The 18,900-nt window shown below is 35.1% G+C and overlaps 1 protein-coding gene across 1 annotated transcript in view; it reads right to left on the minus strand.

The window, feature by feature from the left end:
- VPS60.1 (SNF7 family protein) overlaps nt 1-18,900 on the minus strand; it is a 104,361-nt gene that overhangs the window by 70,977 nt on the left and 14,484 nt on the right. Inside the window, exon 3 of the mRNA XM_089789503.1 lies at nt 5,874-6,025. Coding sequence (XP_089645629.1) covers nt 5,874-6,025 — 152 coding nt within the window. The remainder of the gene's footprint in view (nt 1-5,873; nt 6,026-18,900) is intronic.

The raw sequence follows: 18,900 nt of genomic DNA on the forward strand, positions 1-18,900 counted from the left end.
AACAATTATTGGATGATGTTGGCCACAGAATCGTGGTTTACATGGACTAACTGATGAGGGGGAAGTAGAGCCATGCGAGGATTTTGGCACAATAGTGGCTCCCACTTCTTCAAAGGAGATATTGGTAGAGGTACCCAATAGCAGTACTTCGATTGTTGATGTGTGTAAAGATGATAGCACACATGATGTCGGTGATTTCATGGTGAGTAATACAAATATAATCTCCCATCATAATGCAGTGAGTCAAAGAACTTACATTGGACCCAAACATCACATGACCACACGGTTGAAGGTGAGTGATAGTGACATCCTTTCAGCTCTTGAACATTACGATGTTATCCAACAAATGCTGGTTGTATCTGGTTGGGGTGCTCCTAGGACAGATGAGCACAGTGGTTGTTGCCTTCCCTAGTAGAGTTTCATTTGCTTTGAGAGGTTATCAGGATCTTGTAGCATAATTATTTACAGTTGGTAGCTAACACGAATTACCTTCTTGAGTGGGTAGCACTTGTTATGAGACATTGTTAGGGAAAGAGGAGGTGGTTGGGCTCACCGATGAGCTTGAGGTAACTATGACCTCTTTGCAATGTACTTAGTTGGCTTTCTAGGAGTCGCAATCACATTTCAATGAGGTTACCATGGAGTTGGAGCCTGTACAATCGATACCAACCCCAGATCTAGTTCAACTACTTAGACTGGTGGTTGGTGGTGAGTTGACTTCCACGGATAGGGATGATGGATGTGATGAGGATGCAGTTACATTCATCTTGGACATGAATGCGGTAGTTACAGAGGAGATAAGAGCATCAATTGTACTAGAGAGATTCATGTTTTACCAGGTCCACCACTTGTTAGCATGGCATGCCAGTTTCTAACACTACTACCTCTTCTTCACAGGACTTAGGAATGGTATCATTTGTTTCCGAGATGAGCTATCATGGGGGTTTGTTTCCTTCCACCAGAAGAAAATCTATTACTCCATCTCATACAACTAGTAGCACTGGACAATATGTAGTGCCACAGTTTTTGAGGGATCAGTTGTGGATTGCAAGGGAGCAAGTTGATGCTTCCTCATATTTTTCTACTGTATAGAGTCGTTTATGGAGTATCTTCTTGAGAGCTCAAAATTGCGAGAGGGACCATACACAGCTTCTAAGAGTACTCTCATCTGGGGTTCTTGCAATATTCAGCGATCGGTGGGAAAGATTGTAGAGAGCTTGGCTACAATGCTTCCCTACAAGGATTTCGTGGTCAGATTTGTTGAATGAGTTACCAAGGATCCTGCTCAACCAGTTGTTCGTAGTCACAAATGAGAGTCATCTCTAGATTCCCGATCTAGTACTAATGAGCCTCTGACAGAGATTAGAGCCTTTTACCACCATTACACAGTGAGGAGTGTTCATCATTTTTCCTTTGACCCACAGGTAGAGGATTTGGTTTCATGCAGGTGTGGGTTGGCCCCATCATCATATCATCCTTTATGGGATGGACTTGCAGCATCTACAATTGGTGGATTTAGTAGTTGCAAGTTAAGAGCAACCTACTTGCAAAATCGGGCATATCCGCCACAATTTTGCAAAGGATGGATATAGTGGTTGTCACAGGCACCTATGGCTATTACTATCTCTGCAATGCAACTGGATGTGAGTGTCTCTTATATTGAGAATCAAGTGTTAATAGAGTTGTTGTTGCAATTGGATTGAGCTCTGATGAGTTGCCTACTCCATCTACGCCTATAGTTAGTTTTGAGCTGATTTTGTTATTGATGTCAGTTATTTTGGTGTTGGTGCTATAGGAGTTGGTTATGCACAACAAGGAAATCACACATCTTTACCCTTGGGATCTAGGTGGACTATGATGCTGGTTTTTGTTCTGGGATTGCTTGGGGACAAGCTATCTTAGGGAGGGCAGACTAAATTGTCCTCATTTTTTAGTTGTCACAAATTTGATGGATTCAATCTATTATTGGGTCCTTCTAGGTTGATACTAGTGTTTAGAGGACCTTGTTATGGAGTTATTAGCCTCTCCAATGGCCTATGGTGAGTTATGGCTTCATTTTGAGGGACTTACTATTTATAGTGAGTCAACAATTGGTTCCCATGAGCTCAGATGAATTAGAGGAGTTGAGTGATGCTCTCATTTTTTATTTCTAGCTTCTAATATGGGCTCCAAGAATCTTGGAGAAAGCGTCTCTTTTTAGTCACCCCATCAAGTTCATTCATCATCTTTCTTCATCAAGATCACTTTTGTATTGTAAGATCTCAATTCTGATGCTTGCTCAGTCATTTTTGCAAGATATGTGAATTATAATTATTGTTCAACTAAATATGTTGAGGTTGCTAATTTTTGTTGGTATTGTATATTGGCCACCTTAGTGTCATAGCTCGTTAGAATCAAGTTTAAAAGTTTTAAGTCTTGCGCACAAGAAACAATGACCTTGTGAGTTAGAATATAATAATGTGGTTGAAAATGTCATTTTTGGAGCCAAAGGAAATTAATAAATTATATTATGTGCCTAAGTATAAAGCAAAGAGGCTTTTAAATGAAAGGTGTCTTAAAGAAGTCATTTTTATTTATTATAAAAGCAATGCTTTATGAGGAAGGAAGGAATTCTTGTATATTGCTTTTGATATTTTTCTTGTGAGGATTTGAAGTTGGTGAGCACTGATGCCTCTTGATCTGAACATCAATTTGCTTCTATTGTATAGCAAATTGAATTGTTTTTCTGGACAGAATCGGGCATTGAATTATCTCAGCTTTCTCTACTGTGGTTATTGTGTTTGAGAAGGTGAATTGTGCTGATAAGTTTAATCACTTTATCTCTGCTTTAGCATTGTTCTATCCCTGCATTTGGATGCCATTAATTCTTGCAACGTACTCCAAACTGCGGTTATCTGGTGGATGTTTTAAGAGGTTATCAGATGCTCAAAATATCATATCGGTCTCTATTTGTTAATGCCGTTGAGGACGACTTTTTTACTGCTGTTTGGACACCAGCATTGGTGCCTCTTGTTGCTGCAATCAAACTCGCCTGTGACCACACATTCAGAGGCTGCAATTACTTCAGAAGACCTGCGTTCAAGTTCCTAGGCCTTATGTTCATTGCTTGGCGTGGGAATTTCAATTGTTTAGTGTGCAGCGAGCTTACCATGGATTCATTGATAACACTGCTACAAGGCAAATTCTATCATAGATACGTCACGTTCATAATCTTATTTGTAATTTCATTACTGTTGAAGGGATCATTCTCTACAAATTTCATAACAGCAAACTATAGTTGGAATTCCATATTTGGCATAGTTAGAAATTGAATTGTTGTTAAACTCATTTCAGTGTTTACTATCTATTTGAAATTTTAAAAAGCATACAATTCTGAAAAACGAAAAAATTGCAACAGACAAAAATGCATTCTACCAGCACTGTTAGTGTGAGCCAAGGGCTCTTTACAATATTGCAGCTTTAGTCAATTTTTGGTTTTAGTTTGGTTTTTGGTTTCCTTTTTGTTGAAGTTAGGATTCGAGCTTTCATTTTATAAATGTTAAGGTTGGTTGTAAAAGCATGAATAACTTCCATGCTCTAACTTGGTTACTAACCCTAAAAAGCTAGTTAAGTCAGTGAACCTTTAGATACAAGAGATATAGCATGTAAATGGACTTTTGACTCTATGATCTAGGGGCAGCATTGTTACGAGGTTGTATAGCTTCATTGAATGAATGCAAGACAATTTTTGGAGGTGTTCAAAACTTTGCAATGTGTTCATACATTAACTTTTCTGTTCATCATATGAGAACGTAATGATGTTTTGTGATTTCACTCCATTTCACAAAGACAATCGTCACAGTTGATGAGTTTTGTTATGAGTTTTGCGGTATCTTGAAAGTGTATAAATTGTACAGGAATCTAATCTTCATCAATGAGATATACATGTGTGTAGCCTTTGATTTTTCGATAGTGAAACTCGCAGAATAATGTCTTTTTAATAAAATTTTGATAATCTGTATATCTATTATCAAGAATCTTAACATTTGTGAAGTTCTTTTTTATCCTTGTAGTTTCTTTTCAATAATCAAAAACAATTATATCATAAGAGAGAGCTGCCCCTCTCAAATGCAAAGGAAAGTTGTATTCAAGAAACGAGCTCTCCAACTGTTGTAGGCACTCCACCATTGGGCACTTTGTCAAGAATTTCGAAGTGAAATCTTTTTAACAATGTTGTCCGGATAATTAGTAGCTATTAGTTGTTGTTAAGGGGTTGGCAGTTGGCCAATAGTGGCCGACGATTGACACTTCAACACCTTTATATATAGCATTGTAATTACCTCTGAGGGATATCAGTATGGTGGTGATGTTGTTATGGTATTATTGATATGACAATTTTGGGGATACATTGTAATTTTGTGATCAATGAATACATATTTGTGAATTTTCTATACATTGTGCATATGCATACTGTTACATATGACTTGCATTCTGTTATGTTCTAAATACTGCCCTACGGGGCCAACAACCAACATGGAAAGAATAATTATGTGACTTTATTAGATTTTCACTTAAATTAACATTACAAATGCTTTATTAAATTAACTAAATAATATCCTATATGATTTACTATTGAGGGATAATATTAAATGAATAATTAATTACTTTTATGACCTTATTACATTACAAGAGGAGATTGAGACAGAAATAGAGACAGAGAGACAGAGTCAATTTTGTACTCAACTTGCAAGAAAACAAGAGGGAGAGACAATGAAAAACTGTATGGGGAACATAATGAGAACGAAGGGTTTAGTTGGTTTTGATGTTAAATGACATCCTGACTCTGATCCAATGATTATATTCTATTTGAAGGAGTGTTACTCATTTCAAATTTCTAGGGGACGCTCTCTTGCACTTTTATTTTGGTTTTGAACTGCGAATTGGAGGAAAATAAGTTACTAGACTAGTAAGTTTAGAGTCTAGACAACTTCTGCCAAATATTGTGCTGATGGCCCTTCTGGTCTGGTGGAGGTTTGTTGTAAGAACTTCATCATTGGAGAAATCTACTAAGTTCAGTTTTTGCTTGCTGTGATAATGTCTCATCCCCTCTCTTATATTCAAATCCAATTAATGCTTGGAAGTGGATCCGTAGGTGCCAGAAAAGTGTCAAATTGCTGTTTCTACTGGGTTATTTTTCTACTCATTTAAGAGTTTTGTGATGTCCTCAATTGATACAAATGTTTTCTTCCAACAAATTTCCTCAATGCAGACTATATAATACAACCTGATTTTACACTTCTCACCAAAGTTTTAAATGAACAAACTCATTTTGCTGTAAATATAAGTACAACTCAATATATAACAAGGCCACAAAGGAGTGAAAGGGGATTGTATCAATTAAAATTTAGTAGCATTTTATTTTGAAATTAAATATTTGACATTTCTATGCGCATGTTTGATGAATAGTTCAAACATGAGATGGTTGAAGAGAAAAGTTGTAACTTCCAAATTTGATTTCAATATTTTATGCTAAACTTTTCTAGTCCGTGATGAGTTGATTATTTGTGAGGCCCTTACTCCATCTCAATTGAATTTCAGCACTACAAATGCCATAGTTCCTAATTTTCATTAATATCGTTAAAGATGCGCAGAAGGGATTTTTGGTCAATTTCAGACCCTCAACAAAAAAAATTCCATCACTTATCATTTACATCAAACACATCTTTTCCAAACACAGATGTGTTTGATCTACTATGAAACTAATTTCATATTCTGTGGATAGATATTTGATGGAGAAAATAGTAACCATGGAGAAAAAAAGAAGAAATTTGTCAGAACAGGTACGAAAATATTCAACAACAAGTAACAGCAAAGGACAAATTTAAATAACTTACATCCTCTTTTGTTTGAGTACCCTCATAGCCCGAGCCTTCACAGCCTCTTGAGCAGGACCAGGTCTAGTTTTTTTAATTTGTTCTTTGTACCTAGCAAGCTCAGTATCAAGTTTTCTAATCTTTTCCTCAACTGTATCACCCCGTTTGTTTATCTGCACCCATTGCTAGCTATGTTAACATAAGAAGAAAGAGGTTGTCTAAAAATAAAATACTGCCATTTGGTCTTTATGGGTATACTAGTTAACATTGCAAATATCAGATATCACAAGTAGAATATGAGAACTAATATAAAAACATATTTACATATTACAGCTTTGGAGTACCAGCATGGACCACTAATAATAACTATTGCCCACAACATTGATATACCTGTTCCACCATGTGCCCACCATATATTCCCAAGCTGTGTACATGATTTTGTATCAAAACAATTCAACTTCCAGCAAATTACAAAAGGAATCTAAAATTGCTTGGGTTCAAAACAATGTGAAGTGGTTGTTATCAAACACTCATGTTGATTACCTCTTTTCACCCAATTGAACTAATAAAACATTTCAATATCTTCAATGCACAAAGTGCACGCAAAACATCTTCCTAGATTTTTAAATTTGAATAGGAGACTGAAGTTTGAAAGCTTGTAAGCAAGTTAAAACACAAAAAACATAGGCTTGTTGCTTGGTGCATTCCATTTCATAAAGGCTATTTCTCCTTTAGTCGACAGAGTTTGTTCCAAAGATTCATTCAGATAAATTACCTATTGTCCCAGTGCACATTTGTTTAAGGAGCTGGTCACCATGTGAGCCTTGTCAACAGTGAAGTTTTGACTAGTGACTGCCTGAGCTCCTTTATTAAGAATTGTCAGTCTAAATGAGATGATAAATAAAATAGTTACTAGGTTCTTAAAAGACGGGCATTCAACAAAAGAGGAGAGATGTTTATTTATTGAGCTTATATTATACTTTCAAAGAGAACCTCTAGGAGAATAATAAAACATAAAGTAAATTTTAAATGTTTAATTTGACAGCTCAAAAAGGTTTGAACTTCTATAAGGATTTTAAGTTGCTTTCAAGTCAGTTTTGGAGGGAAATGTTTCAAATGGATGAAGGGTACCATAATCTCATGTTCACTATATACTCATGTTTCGAGTACTCATTTAGATTATGCTACAGTTGTTATCTAATGTTATGCTGGTGGAATGATTTTGGAGTTCATTCCTTGACTGATTGAGGATGAAATACCACATTCAAACTACCAGCTTTGGTGATGAAAGATCCACCCTAGCTGGTTGGCTATTATAGCTGCATATTTTCAGTATTCATGAAGGTTTCAAGTGGTTTTGGTGTTTGGGGCTATGAAGTATTTCAGAATACTTTGATGTGGGTTTGTGGTATTTGGTCTGTAATGAGGATTTTAGTTGTGGTGTGATTTTGGAAGTGACTCAAATTGTTTTTTGAGTGCAGCTTTTTGATTTCTGGAAGTGTACTTTTCAAGTGGTTGAATTCAAAGAAGGCAATATTTTCTTTGAAGCATTGATTTATACCTATTTCCTAGCCTCAGGGATTCATTTTGAGAGGTTAATTGCAACCATTGGTGAAAATTTGAATTTTCCACAACAAATTGCCCCTCAAGGAGGCCATACCATTTTTGAACTGGCTAGTTTTCCAGACTGTGTTAAAAATTAGGTTTTCTGAGATCTGAAATCTGCATACTGTTGCATCATTATAAGGGGTAATTGCTGGCAAAGTTTAAGAAGCTGATTGTTGTTGGTTTGGTGCTTACATGTGCCCTTTTTGAGCGGTTGGAATGAATTTCCTTCCCTTATTATGGTCTGATTTATTATCAGTATTCCTTTTCATATTGCCAAGGTTACTAGGAGATGGAAGTACTTTTGGGACTAGAGATTAGCACCAATACTAGTACAACTAATTTTCAAAATAGGAGAGCAGGGTACTTCGAGGTGCCACTTTTTGTTTAGTGTAAGTTAATAACTTTTAGAAAATATCATGACATAAAACTTCGAAAATAAGAACACTGGCAAAGTGTAACATTAACTTTAAATACACAATAGTCAAATGTCATTGTGAAGAGTTCAGAACTCACAATACATAGTTCATATTAGATTATCATTAAATATTGATAGTGCTTACAAACATGCAAACAACATATTAAACTATTTTAAATATCCTAGGTTCTTACTATTTTTAGCTTGTTATTTTAGAATCTTAGTTAATTTCATTTAGCTTCTATTTTTCAGTTGTCTTAATTAGTTTATTTTTACTTTTAGACTTTAGTCATCTATATTTATACAGCTTTGCAGTTTGTTCTTTGCTTTTGTTTTTCAAGCTTTTATAAACTCTATATATTTGAGTGTTTGGTTAATACAATCACTCCGTTTTTTGAGCTTCATGGTATCAAAGCAGGTGACGAGGCATTAAGTTTTTTGTGCACTTCTACCAGGATATAATTTTCAGAATTTTGTTAAGAGAACTTTTTAGGAAAAGCCTGCATTGGAGGATTTTGCATGGAGGAGTTCTATAAAAGATCTGTAGAGCAATTTACTGGATGATTTTCTACCTGTGCAATTTTTTTGTTACCTAGGGTTTTAACAAAACCATGGTTTTCTACCCATGTGAAGTCTTTTTCGCCATGCGGGAGTTTTATCATTTTGGAGGTTTTACTGATAATTTTTCTAAAACCTAGGCTTTGCAGAAAAAATTCTGAATTTCCAGTAAAATTTGTGGTTTCTGATTTCTGCATGATTTAGGAGAAAAATCAATTTGTTCTCCGCAAGGGGTATTTTTGTTTTCCAAGCAGTGCCTTGAAGTTTTTGCCAGCGGTTCACTGAAGGTTTTTGAATAGATTTTGACTAAATAATCAGATCTTCCAGTTTCATGAGAAGTTAACCTCGTTGAAAAACAGGAGAGATGTCATCGTTGACCAACAACACATTGAAAGGCAATCAGTGCTTTAACAAAAAGAAATATAATACCTGGAAGCAAAGGATGTTTTCAATTACCAATGTTGAAAAGCGATCATTCAATGTACCATTACTCGTCCTATAACAGCAGGCAATGACCAGAACAAGTTTGATGAGCCTAGCAGAGAGATGGTTATACTATTGAAATTATCAGTTGTTGATGAAATTGTTACAAGATTCAAGAAGAGTTGGCAGATTAACGGATTTCCGGATGATTCATTGATTAACAGAGGAACAAATGTGTTCCTTATAAAGAATTACAAGGACGTTGTTTCTAAAAGAAACAACGTAGACTGAAGACGGAATTAGAAACAAAACTAGAGACAGGATAGGAAACATTCCTATCTGGACTGAAGAAAAAAGAGACGAGATAGGAAACATTCCTATCTAGACTGAAAGACGGACTACAGACAAGTAGTTGACTATTATAGAAAGTATAAGATATTATCTTAATACCCTCCCTTAATGGTCAACGTACGAATGTCGGAACATTCTAGGATAATTGAGACCCTCCTTGGATCTACAGAATGCTGAAACCAAGAAGCTTTGCCAGAAGAGTGCTATGACTCAAAATAAGTTGCATTTACAAAACTTCGTTTTTGTGGAAAAAACGGTAAAACCCAGAATCTCACGCAACCTTGCGTATTATAGACAACTTGAAATGATTTTTGAGGAGAAAATCAACAAACCCAAAATCTCACGCAACCTTGCGTATTACAGACAAATTGAAATGATTTTTGAGGAGAAAATCAACAAACCCAGAATCTCACGCAACCTTGCGTATTACAGACAACTTGAAATGATTTTTGAGGAGAAAATCAACAAACCCAGAATCTCACGCAACCTTGCGTATTACAGACAACTTAAAATGATTTTTGAGGAGAAAATCAACAAACCCACAAAAAACAGAAACAGATTCAGAAGGCAAAAACTGCAGCTTCACCTTGATCAAGACCTGGAGAAGTTGGACGCTGCGTAACACCCAGAACAAGTTGATCGGTGTTTCGATATTCGAAGATTGCGATGATGCGCTGCTTCCAGGTTCCATAATTGCGACCATTGAATTTGGAATTATTCTCGAGCAGAATATTTGTCAGAGATGCCATGGCACGTTTTTCAATGAAAACTGTGAAAATCTGTGAAGGCACGTTCTTCGAGGCAAAAATACGAAAGACCCAGACGAATCAAAGAATGACCCAGAAGAGAGCTTGAAAAACCCAAAAGGAATCTGCTGTCGTTTTCTGGATCCACTGGCTTGAAAATCGAGGCACAAAAATCGAGGCACCCAAGAAAAACGGACGACAACCCAGTTGAGCTCTCGAAAAACCCACCAAGAATCTGCAAACAAAATATTTTTTCGACCCCAAAAATTAGGGTTTTGAAGAAAAACGGCCCAAGCTGAAAAAAGCTTGAAAAAACTTCAGATTTCTTGATAAAAATGGCAGATTTTTTTTCAAGGAGAGCGCAAATGATGAAGCATGCAGACAAAACGAACTTATCCTTGACCCTACAATCGCGATTTTGCTGTCAAATGAGCTTGAAAATATATGGACGCAAGTTGCAGAAAAAAAATTGCGAGCTTTCCCAAGGATACAGGCACGGATTTTGCAGACCAGGAGGCAGTCGTGAGTAGATAATTTCAAAAGAAATTATAAATTTTTCGAAAAATTGCTTATCATGGCTCTGATACCATGTTACAAGATTCAAGAAGAGTTGGCAGATTAACGGATTTTCGGATGATTCATTCATTAACAGAGGAACAAATGTGTTCCTTATAAAGAATTACAAGAATTAGAAACAAAACTAGAGACAGGATAGGAAACATTCCTATCTGGACTGAAAAAAAAAGAGACGGGATAGGAAACATTCCTATCTAGACTGAAAGACGGACTACAGACAAGTAGTTGACTATTATAGAAAGTATAAGATATTATCTTAATAGAAATGCTTCCAGAAGTCCCATCAGTCAAGACTGCTAAAGAGATTTGGGATCACTTGAAAGATTTTCATGAGATGTCTAACAAGACTCGAGCATTCTTTTCAAAGATCATGTCATTTTTTCTTATGATGGATGAGAAGATGACTATACAGCGCAGCTTATGAAGATCAAAGATATACACAATCAACTAGAGGCCAATCATCACAGTGATTAGGTTAAGGAGTTTACTACACTCATACAAACACTTTATTGGGACACTATAATGTCCCTTGTTGGAGCCTTCCATGGTTCAAGTTTCTCGATTGTACTTTTGTGGACTAATTTCATATCTCTTCTTTTTCCATTCTCAATCTCTATTTCTCAAATTTAGTATTCCTATATATACGTTGAATTGAAAAAATGTGTCTTTTCATACCCTTAATTTATTATATAATATATTAGTAGCTATTAATAATATTATTATTATTTATTAATAATAATATTATTATTGTTACTATTATTAATATTATAATTAAATAAGGCAAGAGCCTACAACACAATGGTAACTTGTGAGCCTCTCATATGGGAGGTCTTGGGTTCGAATTCGCTTAACACAAAAATAATTAATTACAATAAATAACAATAATTGATTTAGGCTTCAGCCATTTACCAATCAAAATACATATATATATATACATATATATATATATATATATATATATATCACTTTATATGTTTTGATTAATTAATCATTATATAAAATTAGATTTTATTGTTTGGTAGAATAATATATAATTTGATTCATTACCCACTTTAATATTATTATTATCATGTATGATTATAATGTTATATCATTACTAATATTCTATTAATATTTTGTATTTTTATTTATTATTATTTTTTAATTAATTATTCATTTATGCTTTAATTATATAGATATTGTTTTGATGGGGATATCACAGTCCACTCTCAAAATTTGCTTGTCCTCAAGCGAAAAAAAAGATTTATACATAAGGGCCACATACAAAGCATATAATTGGATGCAAACAAACACAAGGGATTCATGAAGTTACATTTTAATGCATGTAAACACAGCATATTTACATTTTAATGCATGAAAACACAAAGCATACACGAAGTAAACATGTAAGTGCATGAAAACACTTAGTAGACAAATTAATGCATGAAGACGCAGAGTAGACACGATGCAGACACATAATGCATGCATTCTTGATCAATTCTTTAAAATTAACAGTTTTCTTTATGACGGTATTTTCCATTCAACTGATTGTCTAGTATATAATTTAGTATTTCCCTCAATCGATTATGTCTGATATCTTCCATGAACTATTTTCTAAATATTTTTTCATAGTATTTGTTGTGCAATAATCATTTTGTATTTCATGTGATCCTTTGTTATTGTATTTCATTCTTCTTCACATGCTGCTTGTTAATCATCGAGGCCTTTTCAATATCAATCTTTCTAGAATGATGCGGATATGCAATGATTTAATATATGTATATAGATGTTATGTGGCATCCCAATATCATTCCATACTGAAATTGCCGCCAACCTTCATGTCTTTCCTTTTCGCGGTGATCATTGCAAAAGATGTATCTCTTAATCCTCCTCTTACACCTCAAATCATTGCTGAAATAGGAAGGATGCTGAAATGGCAGATCTGATATAATATCAGTCTACCAATCTGCAGAGTTCTTGGGCATAGGTGCTGAACAATCTTATCAATCGCCTTAGTTCTTTGGGTAGTGTTACTGTTGCTAACTTGCTGCTATATTTCCTGATGATTTGTGTTTGCAGATATAATGGACTGCTGATTTGGTGATGCGTGAATCATCACTTTCTTCAATCGGGCCTTCTTCATTTGTAACTCATCCTTTCTTTGAAAACATGTGACCCTTTGAGACTGGCTGTTTTTTGTGAAGAGATGTGCCTCTTGATTAACTGCTGGCTAGAAAGCATTATTATTTTTCCTTTGATAGCAAATTTTCAGTGATTGATTAACAACATAGTTATTTTATAAGGTCCCTGATTATCATTAACTTTAATTGCTAATTACATTTAAGATTGCTGGAGTGTTTGCTGCTGTTTGCAATCAGTCTTTCTGTTTATGATCAGTATCCTCAAGTATAATCTGCTGTCTTTGGTCACTGCTGTTTATCATAATTTAATTGTCATTTCTTAATTATCACTGCTCTGCTGCATATGGCGGATCACTGCCTCTATAAAACATTGACTCCTTTTGCTGCTTCTTTTGATTCCTGATGCTATTTGCTCGTCTTTGTATATATTCACTTCTTTAAATCATTCTTTGTTCATAATGATGATTCCCTCTGTCGTACCAATTTATATTCTAGTTATATACTTTTGAACATAACTCAGAGCGTTTGTAATGGTCGAAGTTACACCAATATCAATTGCTTGTCACAGTACTTCTTTATATCGGATCAATAACACATATGTTCTCTTTCTTCTATTTGTATTGTTTTTCTCTTCTATTTTTGGTGTCCCTGGGGGAAGGGCCTGTTGCTGGAGTCTATATTGCTTACTTCGTGTTTTTCTTTATCTAGGCTTGAGAGTTAGTGCTGAGTGTCTATCTTTTGAAATTCTGACTATAATTCTCACTGAAATCCTTCTATTACCGCTGACTCTGTCTATTCCACTTCATGTCATCACTGTCAAAAGGTATAGTATATATCTCTAGAGAAGTCTCTTCAGAATATTTTATTTCAATGTTTTATTTGAAACCCATTATATTTTTCTCCATTCATTTTTCACCAGGGCCAAGAACATGCTCTGATACCACTTGTAATGTCCCTTGTCGGGACCTTCAATAATTTAACTGCATTAACTGCCATAGAAAAAGGCAAAGGCGTGTCTTCTCGGCAAAAGGACAGCATGCATCTCAGGAAAGTTTTAAGAAGAAAATCACATCTCACTATTGTGGGAGGCTTGGTCATATCCGGAAGTTTTGCAGAAAGCAGTTGGATGATAAGAAGACCAACCCGGAAGAGTCACTATTTTGGGAGGCTTGGTCATATCTAGAAGTTCTGCAAAACGCAGTTGGACAATAAGAAGACCAATCAGGTAGAGTCTAAGCAGCAGGCTCCTATCGTTCTGAAGAGGAATCAACCTACTATGCTTTTTGATAAGCAGATTTTGTTATGTTGGTTGGTCGGTTGATAATATGACCATTAAGGGAGGGTATTAGACTATTTGTAGTATCCTAGGTTCTTGCTAGTTTTAGCTCGTTATTTCAGAATCTTAGTTAATGGTCATTTAGCTTCTATTTTTCAGTTGTCTTAATTAGTTTTTTTTTTGTTCGTCCATGTTTACAAGAGTTTGATTTTTGCTTCTTTTTCTTTTTGCTAAAAGCTTTTGTAAACTCTATATATTCAAGTATTTGGTTCATATAATCATTCCATTTTTTTTGAGTATCACAAGCGTCTATACTTAATTAGCATTGAACCTCTTTTGTGCTTTAACAAGATACATATTATTTGTGGAAACAATTTACAGTAATAGTTTTGAATTTGTTGTTGAAGAGATCGAACAGAAAACCTGATCTTGTCAGACTTAGATTGCCGAATGGAAATTCTGCACTATGTTCAGATCAATCAAATATACAGCAGAATATTATTAACTGTAGTCCTTTACAAAATAGCATGCCAACCCATCAAGAGATACCCAAACAGTAATCATTTAAGCAATCAGTTTTCAGTTTAAAGGACATACTCTGCAAATAGGAAGGATGCCCCCCCTCTCATCCTCTTATCATGTACAATACTCCAAGATGGAATTGACTTACATACTCATGGCCAAGAGGTAAAATGGATGGCCCACCTTCGGTGCTCTTGAGATTGATCAAAGAGAATGGATCCCCACCAAGGTGGACTAGGAGTTGTAATGACGACTCCCATATATTCTCAGCAATACTGAGTACAACCCACTTTAACGTTGCTGTTTGCAAGTCCTAAAAAATTTGCTAAGTGATTCACTTGAGGATTGTAATACCACTTGTTTATGTTGCAATCCATGGAATATATATGTACATATATATTACTATGATATATTAAGTTAAATGCCAATGATGCCATGAATTGTTTATCTAAATGCTGGTTTATTATGGTTTTGAAAATTATCATGTTTTCTTGTTACCTAACAGTACAAATATCAGTTTTTAGCTAAAGTCACAACATTCGAATTCAAGTTTGGCGATCACAAAATTCGGATGATGTTTGGCAAGGTTAAAAATTTGGAAAAGGCATCAAAATTAAATTTGCTTATATAAATAATTATTTTTAAATATAGTAGTATATCCACAAAATTGCCAAAATAGTTTTACAAATAACTAAGTAATATTTTGAAATAAGACAATCTTATATTAATACAATGAAATTCAGATGAAGCTCCATAAGGGTAAAAATTCACCAAAACTCAAATTTCATGGATGAGAGTAAACAAATTTTATGTCTTTGAACTTTAGTGAATAATATTGTTTGCAGACCTAAAATAAGGAATATCTCAAGAAGGGATATTGCATTTCAGCATGTCCAGCAGGCATTGTTTTCTCTAAATTTTTGAATTCAAAGAAGAGCACTCTATTGCCAGATAAAATAACATGTGTTCAATTTTAATTTACTGTTTATTTAGATTTTTAAATTAATTAAAATCTTAGTTATTAGAATGAGTTCTCCACCGTCCATAAAATTTAGCTGTAATCTTCTGGATTAAACTTTGTATCTTTTTTTGTGTCATGCATTTTGAATCACTCATTGTGATTGATTATAAAAAACAAAGGATGTGTGAGAACTGGAATGCAGATCAGCCTAATAAGTTTGTGGGTACTTGTTGGAAATCTCCTCAGGAATGGCCACATGGTGGCACTGAAGAGAATCGTCAGGAGCTAGGAGAGATTTTAGCTGGAAGACTTTGTAGCTCTCTTCAGGATAGAGATGTTTTGGCTTGGGATCCTAACCCAAAGGGTAAATTTACTGTTACTTTTGGTTATCAAAAATTAGACAGTCAGATGTCTGTCAGGAGTGGGGTGCCTTGGCAAAAAGAGGTTTGCAATAGCTAGTCCTGGACCATTTGCAATGTCTTTCTTTGGCTGGTTCTCCAAAGTAAATGCCTCATTTGGGAGAATGTAAGGAAGAGGGACTTCCAAGGCCTGTCTAGATATGCCCTTTCCAAGAAAAGTGAGGAAAGTGTTTCCCACCTATTCGTTCAGTGTTCTTATACTAAAGAGATTTGGCACCTGTGGTGGGGAGCATGAAATCATGTTTATGTTCATGCACTTGTCTAGTGAATTTTTGGAAGAGGTTGGAACATCCTCCTGTCAAATCTTCCTTTTTGCGGGTTGCTCGGCTTCTTGGTCCGACTCTCATCATTTGGAATTTATGGTTGGCAAGGAATAGGAGGATCTTTCAAGATTCAGAAATGATAAGCGTCCTTCTGTGGGGATAAATTGTGTGCAGACTTCAGAAGACTGCTGCAAAATGTGATGTCAATGACCATGAGGAGCCTAGCGATCTAGCTGTAATAAGGAAATTGAATCTTGTTGGCATCGGAGAGAGTCCCCTCATTAGAAGGAGATTGAGGCAGGTCAAGCAAAAAACTCAGAGACAGAAAATGGCTCCCTCCTCTTGAGAGGGCGTTAAAAGTCAATGTCGATGGATCATCTAGTGGGAATCCTATACATGGGGGAATTGGAGGTGTTGGTAGGGATAGCAAGGGTAACATTTTTCCTATCTCTACCTACAAGGGATGTCAAACTAATAATCTTATGGAGGCTATAGCGATTATTTGAGCTATAGAAAAAGGGTGCTCTCTTGGTTGGCAAAAGATAGTTTGTGAATCTGACTCTCAGATTGTGATTGATTGTTGCATGCTCAACAACTGGATGAGATTAGTTGGCAATTTGCAGTGGTGGGTAAACAGATCCTTAATTTGTGCTCCATGCTTGATCATATTTCTATTTGGCAATTTTCACGGGAAAGGAATACGGAGGCTGATTGTTTGGCAAAGTGGCTTCAGAGAACCCAGATGGGTGGAATATGGATGATTGGGGCCTCTTCAAGCCAGAGCATCAAGAGATGTTGGACATGCTAATCATAGACGTAGTTGTTTAGATGTACCCTCTGTGAGTCTGAGGTTTCTTTAGAGTAGTTGAGTGTTTCAGTCTTGGCCTTGGGCCCTTGCTATGTACTCTTTGTTTTGCTCTAAATAATATTTTTACCCCCTTTTTATTCAGAAAAAAGGTTGTCGGTGAGATGAGAAGCATAAAATTCATTTTGGATTTTGTTTTTGTTTTTAAAAAACAGGTGCACGTTCAAAGAGCAATGAAATTAAGGTGGATAAAAAGAATAAAGAGAGAAAGAAAGGACTTTAAAAAGCTCTCAACAAAAAGAAACTTAAAGAGTATATAAAAAATCCTTACTAATAAGTTTTAAAATGGCAATTATTATCCTAATGGGTTTTTTATGGAAAGATTTTGATCACACAACACCTAATCTTCAAAAGCTTTCCATCTTCAGTTTATCCAAGCCTTGAAGTGCTTGAAGCATATTACATGTTTATGAGACCATTCACAAAAAGAAGTATAATAAGTTGACTCAAAAGTACTTGAATAATCTTGTCTATGTGCTCGTACAACTTTCCATTGCATGAAAAGAAGGTACAAAGGTAGTTTTCATACAAAGCACTTGGCCTTGTGACATTGATCCATAATCAAATTAGATTGCTTAGTCTCATGATGTTGATGGAACCCATTATTTATTAATAAAAAAATGGCTAATTTGGAGGAGGCAATTAAATAGGAAGCGGATGTTGACCATTAATTGTGGCAGATTCCTCACATAGACAATTTGATCCTATCACTATGGATGAGGCACTTAATTATGGTCTTATTGAGACAAGCTATACCACCTATGTCAGCAAGATCCACATAGCAGCAAAAAAAATTATATAAGAATTAGTCATATGCAAAATTTATGATTTATAATTTTCATTGGCATTGAAACTTGAAGTTCATATGTGTTCAGAGGTTTTACTTGTTTTGGGGCCTATAATAGCACTGAACTCAGTTTGACTCATATTGGGTTGATAGCAGTAATAAGTTCTACAAGTTCAGTATATTGTTAAAGTTGACCACAGAATTAAAAGATAAACAGCAATAAACAGAAAGAAAAACAAAATAAAAAGGCACATAAAGACACACCAATATCCTGGGAAAACCCTCCAACTTGAGGGGAAAAATCCTGCCACACCAGGAAAAATATACTTTTTATTAAAACTAAGTTACCAAATCACTCCTCGAAGGTGGAATTCGAAATTTCAGTTCACTGCAGAATCAGATTCAGTTCAATTTCACTCAAAATTCTGCAATAGTCAGGTACATTTGCTCAAAATTCTCTCAAAAGAACCCTATAAGAATTTTGGAAATATTTGGAAGACTTTTAATTTGGACAGAGGAACGCAAAACAAATTTGGGGCAAATTTGAGTGTGTGTCATTTTAATTGACTTTTTCATAAAGATGTTTTGCCAACACAGGTTTATTGGACCCTCCAACCCTAAAAGTAACCAATAAAAAGACCCAAAGGGTATTTTATGTCATTTGTGCATTTATGAATGAAAAGAAAAACTTCTTGCCTCCATTTGTGTATGAACTTATTGTTTCTGCATATGAGGGGAAAAACTTGTAAAGATGAACCCAAAACAAATCCAAACCCCAAAAAAAGTTAGACGAATTTGAACTCAATTCTAGAACCCGCATCTGTACCGAGATCCAAACCGGCAATTTAGTATTAAAATAATAAATTTCCAAGTACAATGTTGTCAACTGACTACAATGCTCATCACACAAAGCAATCATATAATATATAAAGTAAATTGAGAGACTCTTCATATCATAACTAAAGGTCTTTTCATTTACCAAATATGAGTCTCTTCATATTTCCAAGTGCATATCACATGTCTCTTCAAATAATAAAATGTCAGATATTTTGAGTGAGACATCTAGCACACCTTGGATGCCATGTCATGCTCACTTGGAAATATCATCATAAATCTTTTCTTTAGCCGGTGATGCAATATAAAGGCATTTTCTCAATT

This window comes from Cupressus sempervirens, chromosome 6 (genome assembly GCF_028749045.1).
Source record: "Cupressus sempervirens isolate cs-2001-9-10 chromosome 6, ASM2874904v1, whole genome shotgun sequence".
Taxonomy (NCBI): Eukaryota; Viridiplantae; Streptophyta; class Pinopsida; order Cupressales; family Cupressaceae; genus Cupressus; species Cupressus sempervirens.